Below are 19,007 nucleotides of genomic sequence, written 5' to 3'. Positions count from 1 at the left end.
ATGACACAGTAATAGTAGGGGACCTCAACACTCCACTCACATCAATGGATAGATGATCCAGACAGAAAATCAACAAGGAAACAGTGGAATTAAATGAAAAGCTAAACCAGTTGGACTTTAATAGACATATATAGAACACTCCATCCAAAAAAAGCAGAATACAGATTCTTCTCAAGTGCACATGGAATATTCTCAAGGATAGACCATAATTTGGGAGACAAGGCAAGCCTCAATAAATTTAAGAAGGCTGAAACAATAACAAGCATCTTTTCTGATCACAATGCTATGAAGCTAGAATTAATTACAAGAAAAAAGCTGAGAAAGGGACAAAGATGTAGAGACTAAACCACATGCTATTGAACAATCAAGGGATCATTGAAGAAATTAAAGCATAAATAAAAAAATATCTGGATACAAATGAAAATGAAAATGTACAATACCAACTCATATGGGATGCAGCAAAAGCTGTATTAAAAGGGAAATTCATCACAATACAGGCTCACCTTAACAAACAAGAAAAATCCCAAATCAGCAATCTCAAACTACACCTAACTGAATTAGAAAAAGAAGAATAAACTAAGCCCAAAGTCAGCAGAAGGAGAGAAATAATAAAAATCAGAGCAGAAATAAATACTATTGAAGCAAAAAAGGCAGCAGAAAGGATGAATGAAACAAAGAGCTGGTTCTTTGCACAGATAAACAAAACTGACAAACCCCTAGTAGACTCACAACGAAAAAGTGACAGCTCAGATAAATAAAATTAGAAATTAAAGAGGAGAAATAACAACAGATACCACAGAAATACAACGGATTATCAGAGAATAATACGAAAAGCTCTATGCTAACAAAATGGACAATCTAGAGGAAATTACACCCTCCCAAAGCTGAATCAAGAAGAAATAGAGAATCTGAATAGACCACTCACAAGGAAAGAGATTGAAACAGTAAGCAAAAGCATCCCAAAAGGAGAAGTCCAGGACCAGACGGCTTCCCTGGGGAATTCTACCAGACTTTCAGGGAGGATTTAATCCCTCCCCTTCTCAAGCTATTCCAAAAAATTAGGGAAGATGGAACGCTTCATAACACATTCTGTGAGGCCAACATCACCCTGATACCAAAGCCTGACAAGGACAACACAAAAAAGGAAAACTACAGGCCAATATCATTGATGAACATGGATGCAAAAATCCTCAACAAAATATTGGCAAAGTGAATACAGCAATACATCAAAAAGATCACACATCATGATCAAGTGGGGTTCATACGAGGGACACAGGGATGGTTCAACATCTGCACATCAATCAATGTGACAGACCACAGCAACAAAATCTTGGGTGAAAGAAGCAAGTGACAAAGAATACACACCGTATGACTTGTTTACATAGAATTCAGTAACAGAGGCTGATGACATAACAGGCTGAAACAACCTCTCTCATTTAGCGTGCACCCGTAGGTGCTACAACTCAGAAAAGTAAGGAACTCATCACAAAAGACAGATGATGACAACTTCTAAATGTCAGGGGGGGAAGAGAAATGGCAAAAACATGGAAGACTTCTGTGGTGTTGACGATATTCTAGTTCTTGATATGGGTAATAGTTACGTGTATGTGCTTTAATTATTTGTTAAAACTTGCATGTTTTATGCATTTTCCTGATTTTGATCATATGTTGTGTTTTATAATTAAGAAAAGAAAAAGGAAAAAAGAAAATAAACATGATGTTTCTGAGGAACTACTAGTAGGTCAGGAAAATTAGTGCACACAAAGCATAAGGAGCTAGGATGGAAAGGCAGTCAGACGTTTAATATCTCAAAACCTCTCGCCACACTGCACAACAAAGCTGTACAGTAATTTCTGCAGCATGTGCACACCAGGCCTAGAGCAAACATGCACGTCTAGACCACGACCTTCCACGCTTGTGAGACGAGTCCCAAAGGAGGGGAGGGAAGGAGGGAGGAAGGAGGGCAGGGAGGGAAAGCTGGAGAGAGAGGTTCTGTAACAGGGCAGCTCTCTGGTTCCTAGTTCCTGTTCCTAATGACACCTGGCTGTAATTCCTGTTCTTGGGTTCCAGGGGCTATTCTGTATCACAGATTTTCCTATTCTATTACACTTGGGTGGTTTTTCTAACTAGCAGGACTTGTAACTGAGATAGGTCACGTGCTCAACTGTACTGTTTTGTTATTAACTTTAGAAATCAAACAATAACACAACAATAAATGTCTCTTTTCTGATCTATCAATGTCTTAGGTAAAAATCAGACTTCTTACTTGTAAGCAGTTTCTAAAGATAAATGATAATACTCATTAAAATGCTCTAACATCACTTTTCTTTAACTTACCCTCAAAGTATGGTGCTCTTGTGCTAATAATAGTCTTAGTTCTTCATGTAGTGTTATAACTTCCAGAAACTGCCCCCATAAAGCCATTAGAAGTGAGCAAAGTTGTGCAAGATTCATATTTATAAGTTCTGCCAGTTCATCAGGATTTTCTATTTTCTGAAATGACAAGAAAAAAAACTTCACTGCTTCCTGAGACTCACCATAACATACCTAAATATATTATTAAGAACATTAATAAAAGCAAATTTTTAGTTTTAAAAAGAAACATGTGTGTGCATACAGAGAGACCAAGTGACCAAGGGTTTTTTTCTATTTGATAGTTATTGTAGCAATTTTCAACAACTTAACTGATATTTCAATATCTGAGGTATCTTGTTACTGAAATAATGTCAAATACAGTTAGAAATCAGGATTCTATAGAGCATGATCAACTTCAAACACTAAAATACTGGGAATTTTAAACACAATGTATAAATCATGATGAACGTTATAAGATTTTTGCAAGATAATGAAATTTTAAAAATAATATTTTTTCTCCAATTAGCTAAGTAAAGTACTTAAAAGATCTGTAACTCCTCAGAGAGGACTGAGGTAGAAAGCAGTGCTTCTCCCTCACGCCTGAGTTCCTAGTCTCCGTGGTATTTGTGGTCATCCTCTTACAGAGCTGTCTTTCTCCTTTTTAACAACTCAGTCGTCCACTGTTCCCTGAACATAATTTAAATGCAAGGGCCCACACACCAGAGATCAAAAGATCAACATGAGAAGATCACAGTCTAGCGAAGAGAGAAAAGCAAGTAAACAATTACATTATTATAATATAGTGTTCTATAATATACATACACACACACACACACACACATAGTTCTATAATATACTTCTATAGAGTGTTCTAATACTGGTAATAAATTATCCCATTTATTTAAATATTCACCTAAACTGATGATAAAAGTTAAGAGTACTAAATTGTACTATGAAATGCAGAATCTTCAAAAAGGCATTTGGTTTTCCTGAATTGATAAAATAAGGATTTCTGAACAAATACCAATAAAAGACCATAAATCAGAATGACTGCTCCTCTTATGGACAAGCATTTTATCACAAAGACTGGCTTTTCCTTAATTCACTGAGGCTGCAGTCAGTTTCCAGATAGATATCTTGCTGCGAAAATTTGCCTTTAATTACTACTAACACTACGAAATCTGCCTTGAATATATAGACAGATGCTGACTTCCCTGCCCTACCCCACAAAGGGTAGCAGTAGTCTGTTTAGGTTGAGGTTGGAAGCCATTCCCATGGTTTCAATGACCGTCTATGTACCAACGACTACTCAATCTTTGTCTCCAGATCACATCTCTCCTGAGCTCTAGACCCATTACCTACAGGATGATTGTACTTGGTGGTGAAAAGAAAGTTGCTCAAGTTCAACGTGTCCCAAATCGTACTAATCCCTTTCCAAAAAAAATCCCCAAACGTTGCTTATCACATATTATCAATTTTACTTTGTTGAAGTCTGCAATTCAGCAGGCTTTTCTTCCCCCACCCAAACCAAGCTTCCACTTATCTATTCCAACTCTGAGAAGACAAAACACAAAAATTCAGAAGAATTAGTATGAAGGGAAGGTATTGTGTCTTATCCACTTTTGTGACTTTGGTTACTAGTATGTAGTAGTTATGTGATAAATAAATGAATGAACGAACAAGGAATTACAGGCTTCAGATAAGGAAAAAGCTCCCAGAATTTATGGACAAAGAGAAAATGTTGACAAATTCCAGAATTCTGGAATGGAAGCTAACAAAGTCAAGATCTGATAAATACCGACTCTTCAATATATAATACATCTACACACGTTTTGCCCCAGGAAATGGTTTATAAATGTGTTAGATATAAGGGTAACAAGTTTTTCACGTCTCTTTTGAGAACTCTAAATAAGCTGAAACCTGCAATCCTGCTCCAAGGACGGTGCTAGCAGAGTTCAGGAAAAGCAGACCGGATAGGCACTGACGGCCAGTGAACAGCACCATGTCAATTGGGCAGCACACTCAGGTGTAACCTGCAAACAAGTCACAATCCTCCTCCTGGCCTCACCACGGGCTCAGTAAAGTACACAGCTTTTTTTCTTTCTCCTGAGACCAAGGCTGTCTAGATACCTCATAATTATTAATTTTATTTCTCAGGGATCATGGCACCAAGGTTCTGAGAGAGGAATTTAGTATTTTCATTATTGGGAAGGCATCTCTTCAAGCACAAATAAATAACTCCTCTGGTTTACATAAATCTTCATAGTAAGTCTCAAAATGTAAACAATAAAACTTTTTCTATGTTAAAAAGGAAATTAGAATTAAGTTTCACAAGATCTTTTATATGTATAAATGCGGGAATAATAAGATCTTACATTTGTGTAATATTTTCTCAAACAACATTATCTTGTCTTATATGGATATAAACTTTTTCATTGCATTCACTGATTTTATTTGATTATGAAATACTGCTTACTTTAATAGACTTGGAAAATAGGGGAAAGCAAAAACAGAAGAAAATAAAGTTCATTTTAGTGTACGGTCTTCAATTATCTTCAGTTATATACATAGAGAAAAAGCTAGAATCATATATACTTTTATGCCATTTTCACTGAATATCACAATATGAGCATTTTCTTACATCATCAAACACTTGTTTGAAAGCACCATTTTTAAGGTTGTATAGCTGTTTTAGACTATGAGTGTTCCATAATTTGTTTAACCATCCTCCTATCATTGGGCATTCGTTTAGGTTAACATTTCTACAGTATCATAAATTACAAGGCTTTGGATACATACTCCCAAATGCATCTCTGAGAAAGATGTATGAGGTACGAGAATTAGCACCTCACCGCATCTCAACAAGCATTACTCTGTTACTAAAACATCACAGCCAATCTGAGAGGTTACAATGCTATCAGAATAATTAAATTTTTGTTTCTTTGATGATTAGTGAAATTGAATACTTTTCATATATTATTAGCCTTTCCTGTAGTTGGGTATCTTAACTAATATGAAAAAATGGAGAGTTACAGGTTTTCCTATTAATTTATAAGAGCTCTTTAAACATTATTACATCATTTGTCTACTGTATCTGCTGTCAAAATTTACCCTAGGTGGTGGTTGTTAAATTTTATGATGTCTATTTACATACTAAAATTTAAAAGTGTAACTAAAAAGCCTTATTAGTAATATGTAAATACGTATGTATTATTTTTAAAAAATTGGTATAGATGGATATAGAGCAAAGAATTAAAATTTTCCTTTAAAATCCCATCCTTCGTGCTACTCTTTTCTGTATTATTGTTAACAGTCTGTAATATACATACATATCCTCTCAAATACATATATATTTTTTTGGTGAGGAAGATTGGCCCTGAGCTAACATCCATTGCCAATCTTCCTCTTTTTACTGAGGAAGATTCACCCTCAGCTAACATCTGTGCCAATCTTCCTCTATTTTGTATGTGGGCCGCTGCCACCACAGCATGGCCTAATGAGTAGTGCTAGGTCTGTGCAGATCCAAATCTGCAACCCCTGGGCTGTTGAAGCAGAGTGCATGAACTCAACCACTACCTCACCTGACTGGCTCCTCAAATGTTTTACATGTAATCCCATAAACATAACAAAAAACATACATAGCTTTTGGTTTTTTTAGTGTATACAAAATCATATTCATGCTTTTCTCTAATTTATTTTTTCAATTAATATATCTGGAAGAGCTTTTCAGATGAAAGCAGTACCTGGCACCATGGATCAATAAATATTTCCTGAATTAAATAATCCATGTCAATGCACGAAAATTTACCTAATTCTTTTAAATGGCTATATGGGAATTTATGACAATTAATGTTGCAACTCTTTATATTCATGTTCGTGCACATGTATTAGGAATTTTGTGGAATAGATTTCTAAATAAAAACTGTCCTGTGTATTTAACAAATGTTTTAAAATAGACTGAATTGACCTCAAGAAATGGAGCAATTTCCACAATTAGCAACTGTGTACGCAGATACTAGTTTCCCTCCACCCTTACCAACAATGCAGATAAGCAGTCACTTCCACTGAAAATTTCATGGGCAAAAAAAACACTTTATTGTTTACATCTGCATTTCCCTGGTTGTCAGTAAGAGTTAGTGTCATTTCAGTATCTAACTTGTTCTGCTAACAACTGCCTAGCTGTCTGCTGCCTGAGTATACCCTTTTCTCACAAGTGTGTTTTGAAATTGATACACAGGAGCTCTCTATACCCTATGAGTATTAATCATTTCCAGTTTTAAATATTGCAAATATTTTCTTCCAGTCTATTGCTTGTTTTCAACTCTATTTATAATGTATTTGGTTTTAAAGAAGTTTCAAATAATCAATATCTTATTTTGTCCTTCACTGTTACTCTGAACAAGTTATTTCATACCCCAAGATCAGATTGTTTATATACACACGTATACGTAAATTTTTCTGGACATTTCACTCTTCAGTCCATTTAGAATTTGCTTTCATAGCATGGTATAAAGAACTAATTTTACCACACCATTTATAAAACCCACTGTGATATTTTATCATATATTCGCTTCCTTAAACATACTAGTGACTAGCCCAGGGCTATTGAGTTCCACTGACTTGTCTTTCTATTCTCTGAGAGAGGCCTTACTCTACTTCCATTATTGTAGTTTCGTATAAATTTCAGCATCCAGTTGGGCAAGTTCCTCTGCATTATTTTTCAAAAGTTTTTCTTAGTCATATTTATCTTTCAAGTGATCTCTTAAAAATAGGTTAAATTTTAAAATTTCCAATGGGGTTTTGATATGGACACATTAATATTAACTTGAGAAAAACTGCTATCTTTCAGTGACTATTCCTCTTTCTATCCAGGAGTATCATGTTTGTTTACTCAAATTTTCTTCAATATCTCAGTGAAACACTGTAGTTTTTTTGTTTCATATTAATCACACACATCTAAAGCTTATTTCTAAGTGTTTCATGTTCTTTTGGGAAACAACTATAATAACATTAGTGTTTTTTAAAGAAAACACTTATCTTATTTGAACTGTGGGAAAGCCTCCAGGATAGTATACAAAATTACCTGTGTATCTTGCATAGGTATAATTTTAAGAAGGTAAATATCTTTTCAAAGTTGTCTACTCTTCATTCAAATGTGCATACAGAAATCCATTCCACGGCCTGATGCATATTTTTGTTTGATTCATGTCTCTGATTTCTTCCATTAATGTAGCTAACCAAGAGTGAAATACATAGACAGTGACCTTAAAATAGGCTAAACATTTAGTTCCAAGGCAAAAAAAAAAAAAAGAAAGGAAAAAGAATAATCTATTCAATTTAATTGGAAGAATGGAATGGTGGAAAAATGGTCTGAGATACAAAGTGATCTGTTGAAATAAGACAAATTTTCATTTCTAAACAATATCGTTTTACAAAAATATGTAAGTTTAAGTGGTCTTTAAAAATTTGTTCAGAAATTCTTTGAGTGAACTAACAGAAGAAAACGCGCTTTTGATCAATTGTCTTTGCTATTTCATTTATAAGCAGAATAATACAGATTTTAAAGATAAGTTAACTTTATGCTAAAGTCAAAAGTCTTTTGATGAGCTAAGTTGTGGTTCTATCATGATCAACCATTTTATCTTTGCATTTTAGGAAGGGTAAAGAATTATTAAGTTTTCTTAGACAAAACATTTAGAATAGAAAACAGACTCCACTCAAATAACTTGATAATGTGAATTTAAAAAATCCAAATACCTTAACCTCTTCACATAGTTCGGTAAGTCGAGCTTCTACATCCATTTCCTCTGAAAGGAGTAAAGAGTAATTAGAGGAAATACTTCAATGGTAGATCTGAAAACTATTTTTGAAATTATATAAATAAATTAAATTACCGTTTAAAAACCAGAAGGTGGAGAAGTATCTGGACTATATTCAATTATTTGCATTTCCATGTAAAATATTTTCATAAACACACTGATCACGTAGGTAAACTGATAATTAGATTCTGTGTTCTGATTATCAAATGGAGTGTTCCAGTTCTCCTAAGGGGCCAGCACCGTCAAGGCAGTGCTGCCTGCAGACCTGAAGTGCCCTGCCCTGCTGCCTCACAGAAAGACACAAGGGACAAGATGCACTGCTCCCCACACTGCGGGCTCCAGCACAGCCTGCTCGGCATTTGGGCGACACGGGCGCGTGCCTTGCTTTTCACAAAAGCTATGCCCAAAAAGTTCAATTCAAATTAATTTTTATAACCAAAACAAAACACACCTGGAGTACACACTATTTAATGAAAATGAATGACAAAATTCTTTTCAACAAAAAGTAAATTTCTAATTTAGTTTAATAAAATTCAGTTTTCTATAAGATAGTCCAAACTGAGGTAAATTTTTCCCATACAATCCTAATTTATTTAATGTATGCTATAATCATCTACAAAGGGGGTGTACAGATTAATTTACAATTAAAATGGTAATATTTACAAGGGAATACAGAAACTAACAGAGTAGAAAGATTTATTAGTTATTTTTTGCAGGGAAGAAATTTCACCAAGGCCTGAAATATCATGTTTAGATATACTTAATTTTAAGTCAAAATCAAACTGAGTTCTCCTAAAAGAACAATAACAGTATAGTTGTGACCACACAACATTCCACATCTTGTTGCTGAAAGAGAGTTCAACTGGTCATTCTCAAACAAAGGCAAGAATACAGCCTATGACATCCTCAAATTCACTCATCAGCTCACTATCTCATTACAGTAGACTGAATGTTTACTACTCAATAAAAAGAAGGACAAACATTTAAATCTGATAAAATAAGCAGTTACAATTACATGGTAAACACAACCAAGCTATGATGGCAACAACAAACACTCTATTGGTAACTAGGACAAACATACATTTTGTAATTCACAAAATATATAAATAAAATTGTATTGAGATATTAATATGTACCAAAAAATAGATCACAAATTTGGTCAACCCACTGAGAACTAACAAAATCTGCTAAGATTTCACAAATCATTTCACTGTCAGATAAATCAGTGACTTTTTTTTTTTGAAGAAGAAGATTAGCCCTGAGCTAACAATCGTGTTCATCTTCCTCCACTTTATATGTGGGACGCCTACCATAGCATGGCTTGCCAAGTGGTGCCGTGTCCACACCAGGATCTGAACTGGCGAACCCCGGGCCGCTGAAGCGGAATGTGCACACTAAACCATGGCGCCACTGGGCCGGCCCTGTGACTTCTAACATTAGGTTTTCCAAAGCTAAAAAAAAAATTAGCAGTGGACTCTGTATTAAAATCATAATTTCCATATGCCAACGTGTTTCCACATGACTCATGATCTTTCCCTGTGATAGAAGAAAATCAGTAAAATTAGTCTTAGTAGGTTACATATCCTACCTATGAACTTACAAAAAAATGAAAAACTTTTTTAAAGTTTTGAGTTTTGATACATTTTCCTAATCTTTACATACAAGAGCCTAAATGCAAACCAGTACATATGCATCATGGCCAGTGAGAGCTACTTAATGCAAACAACATCTCTGATATCAAAATCATTTAGGATTTTTAACTGAATTTAAAATTCTAGTCTAATTAATTTTTCTTTTTAAAATGACATATGAATTCATTTACACAATTTTATAGAAATGTATGAATGTGATCATTATGTTTCATAATTCTTTTTTTTGACTTGGCTCCTCCTGCTAATCCAAGGTTATAGCCTAGAACATTTCCTTCCATATTTTTCAAATACACATAGTCATATATGAGTTTTGGAGTCACTGTTTTACAAAAATAGGACTGCATTTACAGGTTTCTGCAATTTGCTTTTTCTCTCAGCGGTACTCCATGGAGATCTGGTACACAGCTCTAATGCACTGCTTAAAATGGCCACACGGTACTCCTTGGTGTGGGTGCCTCATAATTTCTTCTACATTCCACTCTTTGCTGAGTGATGGGCATTTATCTCTGTTTTTAGTGGTCTGCCGCTAAGAAGGATGCTGCAATAAACATGCCTGTACACATATCTTTACATACTACTACTCACTTCTATGATGCAGGTTAACAAAAGTCGGGGTGCTGGGTCAAAGGGTAAAGATGGCTTAAATTTACTTTCTAAATCCATCCATCCATTCACCTATTCATTCATTCAGAGGATACTTACAGCTCATAAAATGCCAATGCACAATGCTAGGTGTTAAGGATAAAGGATCCCTCAATAAAAGTATCATTCAACCAACTCGATTATGCTTCAGTTTTGAACCAAGTCTTTCCCCACCCAACCCAAAACTGGTTCTTGTTTATATAGGTCTTATTATATAAGCAGCATTCTGTAAAATTATTTGGAATGCTCACATGTAAACTGATAGGCTGGCAACACAATAGTTTAAATGAGAAGTAAATTTTTATTGCTAAAAAGAACACTAAAACATGTTATAAATGACCACAATTTCATACTATGAATTCTTTAATTTTAGCTACTTTAATGAGAATGTAAAATTATATTCCAAAATAACGACCATAAATAAATCTTCAACCTTTCTTTTCTCCTTTCAGATAAGAAAATCAGTTTATCTCGTAACAGTTTTAGTGAAAATTGACCCAATTTAAATATTTCTGAGCTAGTTTTCATCTAAGAAATGTTGAGAAAGACTTTGGCTCCTTAATCTCCTTTTGTTCATACTTCTGAAAACTGAGAAACAAACACTGCGACTTTATTTTTTATTTCTACAGCCTTTCATAACTTTTAAAAAAATGTAATCGTGATGGTTTATTCAACACAAAGTAAAAACTTCCAATATACTCATGGAAAGATAGTCAATTAAGTACTATTGCTATTCAGGAACAAAAGTCTAAAATACATAGGTAAATATATCAATAAAATAATGAGATCAAAATACTTCCTTTAAAATATGTAACATAACTGAATAGCGGTGATTTGATATTACTTTGCTTTTTAAGTTTCAAGCAATAAAAAATAAGTGCAAATTGACTCAAAAAACAAAACCAGATAACTGAAGATGTTTCTCTTCTTTATTTCTGTAATGCATGAATTCAGCTTCAGAGTGTGTGTTTTTTTTCTGTTTTTTTTGTGAGGAAGATTGGCCCTGAGCTAACATCTGTGCCAGTCTTCCTCTATTTTGTATGTGGGACGCCACCACAGCATGGCTGGAAGAACAGTGCTAGGTCCACGCCTAGGATCCGAACCTGTGAACCTCGGGCTGCCAAAGCAGAGAGTGTGAACTTAACCACCATGCCACTGGCTGGCCCCCAGTTTTTTATTTAATGGAATTATAATTGACATACAATATCCTACTAGTTTCAGGTGAATATCATAGTGATTCAATATTTATATACATTATGAAATGTTCAGTTTTTAAACCACATTTCATTATCATTAGCCCTACCCAAAGATAAACTGACTTTGAACAAATTTAAGGCAATATCATCAAACCAATAAATTCTTGCAATAAACATGGCTTCCAAAAAGCGCTCTTTGTAGGAACTCTAAAAGGAATATGGAAAAAGCCAAAGAAATCTGTGCATTTACCATTTCCACTTTAACATTACAAGTTAAATAAGAAATTAAATAAAGCTTATTTACAAACCAAAATGATTCTGAAAGTAAGTTCTTAAATAAGGGTGGTAGAAACATGCTATATTAGTACATACATACTTATGAAATTTGACACTAAATTAAAACAAAATTTCACACTAATTAAAAGGAATTATTTACTTAACCTATTTGTAAACGTACCTAGACAGGTGTCTTTCTGGGCTCGTGGCTGTTTTCTTCTGAGAAGGCGCTCATAAAGGACCTGCGTGTTGGCCTTGGCTAGTTGTAAGGATTGCACACAGCACTAGTTACTATACTCCTTTCACAACAAAGTTTACTAGAATTTTCCAACTTGTTATTAATAGACTTAGTATTGATCTGACAGAGCAGTTAGATCAGAACACTAAAGCAGAATCTGTTAGTTAATTAGCTTACTAGAATTACAAATGATGTACATTCAAGTTTATATTACTTTGTTCTTTTTCTACTTAAATGTATGCGCCACTCAACATTTCATAACCCAATATTATTTTATGTTTTAATTTCTTAGACTCAGAATTTTCAAGTTGGCAGGGATCTCAGAGGTCAGTTAGGTCCACCCCCTGCTGTTACAAGTGTGGATTCTGGGGCCCGGAAGGGTTACATGACTTGCCAAGGCCTAGATTCCAAAACCGTGACTTCCACTCTCAGTAAGAGCTCCCTGCACAAAACTGCTATTTACATGTCATCAAAAAAATGTACATCATTCATCTAGGAGAAAAGAAAAAGGCAAAAGCAGAAAGGAATTCAAGGCATCATTTTAAAAGAGGGAATAGAGTTCAGATACATTTTTCAAAGCATGGTGGAGTTTAAGACTTTTAAATATATACTTATTTGAAAACTCAAGAAAAGTGCTAAATAACAGAAGGAAATATAATACATCCTCTAATCAAGAACTACTCTATATCCACCTATTAAACCTGTTGAATATATTGATGTTTAGTTGACAGTGTTTTATGGAAATATTATCTAGTGCCTACAATTTAATCTTATTAGAATAAAAATAATGTTAACAGTTCAGAATATGCCAATAGTATTATTTTAATTAATAGTATTTTTAGATATTCTCCTAGAAGATGCATTCAAGAATAAACTAAAACGCACAATAAATAGAAAATAAAATATAAATAGTAATAAAAAATTTAAGAATAACACAAAGTATTACCAATAAATATTTACTGAAGATAAGTCTTGATTTTAAAAATCGCTAGGCAATTGCTATAAGCTATGTGTCGATGCCTTCTTTTCAAGTAACAACAAAAACTGTATTGTGTTATTTCATTCATTCAACAAATATATTTTGAGTAAATACTATGTGTAAGGTACTAATAATTTTATTTTATTGCTATTATTTACTTATTTAAAACTAAAGTCTGGGTTTGCTTTAGATTTTTATTTTCTGATAAAATATTTTAAGCAAATAATTTGGAATATGGTTGACATTCATTTAGTAATTGCTTCTTGAAATTAAATATAAAGGCTCTTTTAATTATGATATTTTCTACATCAATAAGCCCAAAGTAATATATATGATGTAAAAGCCATCCTTACTTGAGAGAAAATTAAAAACCTTATAAATAATCATGCTGAAGTTACATTAATAAATTAGTAATAAAGTGGTAATACTGTCTAAGCTATTTTAAATAAATCTTTGCCTTTGAAAAGAGATGCTTGTGTTTTTGAATTACTAATCATAAATTTTACCAATAAACATTACTTCCTTTTAGAGAAACATATTTTTTTCTAAGGGAACATATGGCTCATGTGTTTTTTCATTCACGAATATTACGTGTTAAATCTATTTGAAAATTATATGCAGAGGGACATCCTCCCTGTACAGGCACTTACAGGCCCATGTCATACACAGCTCTCGACATTAAAACCACAAGAAGTCCCATCTTGCTGGTGAGTTTCTCCTGTCCATCCCAAGGCTGAACTGATGACCTACTAAGGGAGGAGCAGAGGTCAGAGCCCTTTACAGACAGGGACCCTGCTCTCTCCTCAGCACCACTTAGTACCCGACTGTGGGAGCTCATCAAAGCCCAAGGGAATTCCACCATGAGAAGACTCCCTCCTAGAGCTCCTTCACACGCTCTGCCTTCATGATGCCCTCATCTTTCCCTCCTGACTCAGGAGCCACATCTGGATCCCTGTCTTTCAAATGGAAACCACTCTGTATGTAGCATCCCAAAGCCAGTCAGCGGCAGAAACGGCTCCAAATATGCTCTCTTGAGCACTACGAGAGAATGCCTCCACGAATTCCACCACAGCATTCCACATCGAAACGACTGACGGCTTTTCCTGTAGAAATACCATTACACACGCCTTCTAAGTTTCACACCACTACTTTTCATAACACTACTTTTCAGGCACATAGTATTGTCCTTCATTAATACTGTGGTTTAATAGTTTTGTGGTCCAGTCACTAAATCTAAATTAAGAAAAATTTCTAATTCTCCTAAGAAAACGTGTTTGAGTTCCAAAAAACCAAATTAAAAATGTATGTAACATAATTTTCCAATAATTTAGCATAAGTGATAGCCTAAATTAGTTCTAGTCTACAAACAATTCTTTCGTTGTTACAAAAGAACATTTAAAAGAGTTTAAATCTGAGGCAGTATCTCTGCTCCTACAGGATTTTCCTAAGAGAAACAGAAGGGTTCTAAGTACACGAAGTAGCGGAGAAAAAGAATATTTCAGAGAATAGTAATCAAAAGGTTTCCACACTCCCATTTTCATCTGGGGGAAGAATACAGGAGCAAATAAGAACACACTTTCCTACTGATTGTGTGTCCATGTGCACATTGGGATTCCTGAATCAGGCATTCTAAACCATCAGTTGAGTGATAGCTGTTTCTAGTCAAGTCAAGAAAGTGTGAGCCAAAGTGACGGAACAATGGGATTAACCAGATCCACTGCAACAGTTGCTGATAGGCAGCGGCAAAACATCCAGCATTGTCTCACAGCCGAATTTAAGTGAAGTACAAATCACTGTACGCACTTACAATATTTTTGTATCCCAAAAAAGGCAATTATAAAAATAGACTAATTAGTCTCAAACCCAAGAATTATTCTCATTAACAGTGACTATTTTTGAAAGTACAGTCATGCACCGCATAACAACATCTCAGTCAGTGATGGACTGTGTGTATGACGGTGGTCCCAGGTTAGTAGCACACGGCCTAGGTGTGTCGCAGGCTATACCATCCAGGGTTGTGTAAGCACACTCTGTGATGTTCACACAACAACAAAATCGCCTAATGACACATTTCTCAGAACACATCCCTGTCATTAAGTGACGCATGACTGTGCATCAATATTGTTAAAAGACTGAGATCCTTGGGGAACAAAGAAATAAACAAAGAATACTGATTAATTTAAGTAAAACTTAAAAAGTCATTCCTGATTTATTTAAGTATATAATGATAAAAATAATTTATTCTAAAGAGATAATTAAAATGTGCTTTTTATGATAAGCTATAAGTGGATACTTGAAAATAAAAGCTTATAAACTATCACAAAAAGTCTGAATAAAAACTTCTTTTTGCTAATCCCAATAATTTATCTTCTGTGAAATGATAGAGGTAAAAGCATTTTGCAAACTACAAATGGTATACAAAATCAAGGCAATACCATTTTTTATTATATACTACAACATATATGCAGATATTACTGTTGGACTAAAACTGAAAAGTGATTTTTTCAATGATTTAAATAATTTTCAAAATGTTAAAACTGAGTAATGTTATTTATTCTCTAAAGTGAAATAAAAGAAATAAGGTGTGAGATCACTTATAATCAAATGTATATAAAAACATCCCTAGCACCTACAATCTGCTTAGACTGTTAAATATTTGGAAGCATGGATTTACCTTCCCATGGTTCAGCAGATAATTACATTTGCTTTCTAGTATACTTCCTAGTTATATTTTAAGAGGAGTGGTATATGGACACGTTTTTTAAAAAATCTATCAAAAGACTCATTTCAAACTTAGCACCAAGAAGTTATTTCTCAGTATCACAAAAAAAGTTTTGATTGTAGAAAGCAATTATCAAGGGTCGAAAAAGACGGAATTGGGAGAGAAGTAAAAGTGAAGCACACAGACATCACAGTTTAGTAAAGAAAGCTATGGCGAAGCCGGCGACCAGCAACATGAGAATGAAGAGAGTGAACACAGCATAGGTCTGGTGCTTTTAACATACCCAGTTCTAGTTTCTGACAAGAGGGAATCTCTTCTGTTACCGTAATGAAGTAGCTGTGCAATCCCTTGAAGGCCAGGAGCAAAGTGGCACAAAGTGTATAATGAAAACGATAGGCGTGATGCAGGAAGGAGTCGGCAACGACGAAGCTGCAACCCTAGACGAAGGACAGATTTGGGACAGAGAGTGTTAGTAACCAGAAACCTAAAAATATTACATTTAAAACACGGAAAAATAAACGAAAAACTCTGAACGTTTGCTAATTACAGTTACTCTAAAACATGTAAGAAATTCAGCAACATATTAGGGAGTTGCTCTTGTTCATACAAGTAATTTTAACACATGAAATGCAACTCTAGTAATTTCTGATACAGTGGACTTTTAAAACATGCAGATTGGAACATGGCTTGAAAATCTGAGATTCTAATTACATCTGGACTGTGGCACAGGCGCTCTTTTTAGTAGAGCCTCTTTCCTTTCAGGGGAGTAATGGCCGTGCTTGCCCTACTGTCAGCTGGCTCTCAGCTCTGGCAACGGCTCTTTATAGGCTCCTTCAGAAGGATTCTACCAGTGCTATTCAAGGAGCAAGAGGTGACAGTAACAAGCTAAAAAATGCACTGCTGTCAAAGATCTCTATCCATTAAATCTGGTAAAATCCTGAAGTATCAGGTTAATTTTCATAATAAACAAATGGAACCAACCAATTTGTTAAGATCATATTTAATTAGATCTGTAAGTTGATGAGCTCAAATAATTAATAAAAGAACTATCACATGCACGGATAAAACAGTTAAAAGACATTTCATTTGAAATAAGAGGGAAAAGAGGATTTATAAACATATCAGTTCTTACGTCTGGCGATAACTGTTTTGTGTAGTTAATACCAAAGACCACACTTTCAAGAGTAGGAATCACAGAATCTTTGTTTTGTGCTGGTGTATTTCTATTTAACCAGGTAGTCTTCACAGGGCGAGGAAAGCTGGAGAAATAAGTATTATATTACTATTTTATTATTGTCATAATGGTCTATTTGAACGTTAAGTTAAATGCTCATGAAAGAAAATCTTATAGGAAGAGAATAAAGAGCAAGGGTTTTGCAAGATTATGATTTGTAAAGTATTCTTAAAGTAGTTTCATAATTTTTCCTTTAATAATTTGAATTGTTATGAAAAGACACAGAATATAAAAAAAACGAAGACTAGATGCTTGAGACAACTTCTCTATGAGTGGGCTTCCAGGAGTCTCAGGGGATCCTAGAGATAAAGCAGGGTGCATGCTGGGGGCCGGCCTGGCGGCGGAGCGGTAAAGTTCATGCGCTCTGCTTGGCAGCCCAGTTCGGATCCTGGGTGTGGACCTAGCACCGCTCATCAGGCCATGCTGAAGTGGTGTCCCACATAGCAGAACTAGAAAGACCTGCAGCTAGAGTATACAACTATGTACTGGGGGGCTTTGGGGAGAAGAAGAAGGAAAAAAAAAAAGACTGGCAACAGACGTTAGCTCAGGGCCAATCTTTAAAAAACAAAACAAAACAGGGTGCATCCAGGGGAGCTAAATGACATGTGAGAGCCAAGCTTTAATTCACAAATACTGATCAGTCAGAACTGGTTACCAAGTTTATAAAGTTAACACAATCAATTATGGATGCTGCTTACAGAAATAAAAAGCTACCACTTAAATGTAGAAAAAGAAAAATTACTAAATCTACTTGTTGACTCTATTACTCAAAAACAGGATATTTCCTTTCTTCTCAGTAAAAGGCTACAAACTCCATTAAGATAACCTGTATAAGTGCTTCAAGGCACCATCTCAATCACATACTGCTGTCAGCATTAACATTACATTTAAGATACCATAAATTATACAGAATAAGAAGCATAATCTGTCTGAATGTTTAAAACTCATATACAATCTTATTTGAGATGAAGTACTGGCTAATTATAAGCAGGCCAAAGCATGTGGATTGTTCGGCAGTTTGGCAAAAGGGAGAACACAGAAAAGTAAATCAACTTTGCCATACCAGAGAGCAGCCTCCATGTGCAAAATCAATTTGCTTTGCAAAAATAAGGTATCTACATCTCAGCAAAGAAGGGAACTGTTAAGTCAATGGTAAATTCCACTTGCTACTATGTTTTCCAGAATTCAGTCTTAAAAGTTGTACTTAAATTCCCAATATAAGAAACAGGTTATGTAAAAAAAGGAGCAAAAAAAGAAATCCCAGTCCCACTTACTTTAAATAATTGATCTAGTATCTATAATTGGGTTGATTATAGAAATTGTTTTAAATAAAAATAACATTTAAAAAGACAACATTGTAAATTTAAAATCTTTTTCATTGTGATTAGAAGATAAAAAATCCACCTGTAACAAAATGTTAGGCAAGACTGTCGAAGCCTGAACAGCGAGGAACGTGGCCCTGCACACGCCCTCCACCGGTGCGCCACCAGCCAAGCTCGCCCGCCCTCTTGCTCAGGTTCCAGGCCCTCGCACAGGCACTGAGCAGCAAAGGCGCCACTTCTCGCAGGGCAAAGGTCCAGCAGCAGGAGAGGGCGTGTCAGGGTCCCGGCACCCAGGTGAAGAACAGCCACCTCGCTGATGCCGTATCTCCTCCTCGTTCCCAGCCACTAAGCAGAGCTGACAGCTAATCCTCCTGGCTTCAGATTCTGAGCCAAAAACGGCTTCTCCCTCCAGTAAAGGGCCTCCAGGAGATGAGCTCCGCTTTCTCCTGTGGGGCTGCGGCAAACGCGCTGCGTCGCAGGAGGAAGCAGGCGGTCAGCTCGCTGCGTTAGTGACGCGAACACCATCACCCTGTTTACAGGGCCTCAGGAGGCAACATCAGCAGCCTGCGCAG

General features: G+C 35.3%; 1 protein-coding gene across 28 annotated transcripts in view; it reads right to left on the bottom strand.

Moving 5' to 3' along the window:
- FAM135A (family with sequence similarity 135 member A) overlaps nucleotides 1-19,007 on the bottom strand; it is a 117,105-nt gene that overhangs the window by 41,941 nt on the left and 56,157 nt on the right. For 15 of the 28 annotated variants that reach the window (XR_011430091.1, XR_011430092.1, XM_023625144.2 and 12 more), the window contains 5 exons: nucleotides 17,012-17,138; nucleotides 16,163-16,316; nucleotides 12,122-12,199; nucleotides 8,113-8,162; nucleotides 2,338-2,493 (listed from right to left, as the gene is read on the bottom strand). Coding sequence is in view for 26 of the 28 variants with exons in the window: in XM_023625144.2 (XP_023480912.1) it covers nucleotides 2,338-2,493; nucleotides 8,113-8,162; nucleotides 12,122-12,199; nucleotides 16,163-16,316; nucleotides 17,012-17,138 (565 nt within the window). In the remaining 2 variants the exon portion in view is untranslated. Of the gene's footprint in view, nucleotides 1-2,337; nucleotides 2,494-8,112; nucleotides 8,163-12,121; nucleotides 12,200-16,162; nucleotides 16,317-17,011; nucleotides 17,139-19,007 lie in introns of those variants that run through there. The other 13 variants (XM_070245758.1, XM_070245759.1, XM_070245750.1 and 10 more) reach the window with 4 other exon arrangements.

Source organism: Equus caballus, chromosome 20 (genome assembly GCF_041296265.1).
Source record: "Equus caballus isolate H_3958 breed thoroughbred chromosome 20, TB-T2T, whole genome shotgun sequence".
NCBI classification, from domain to species: domain Eukaryota; kingdom Metazoa; phylum Chordata; class Mammalia; order Perissodactyla; family Equidae; genus Equus; species Equus caballus.
Note: the sequence above shows the minus strand (reverse complement) of the source record. Positions and strands in the feature narration are given on the sequence as shown.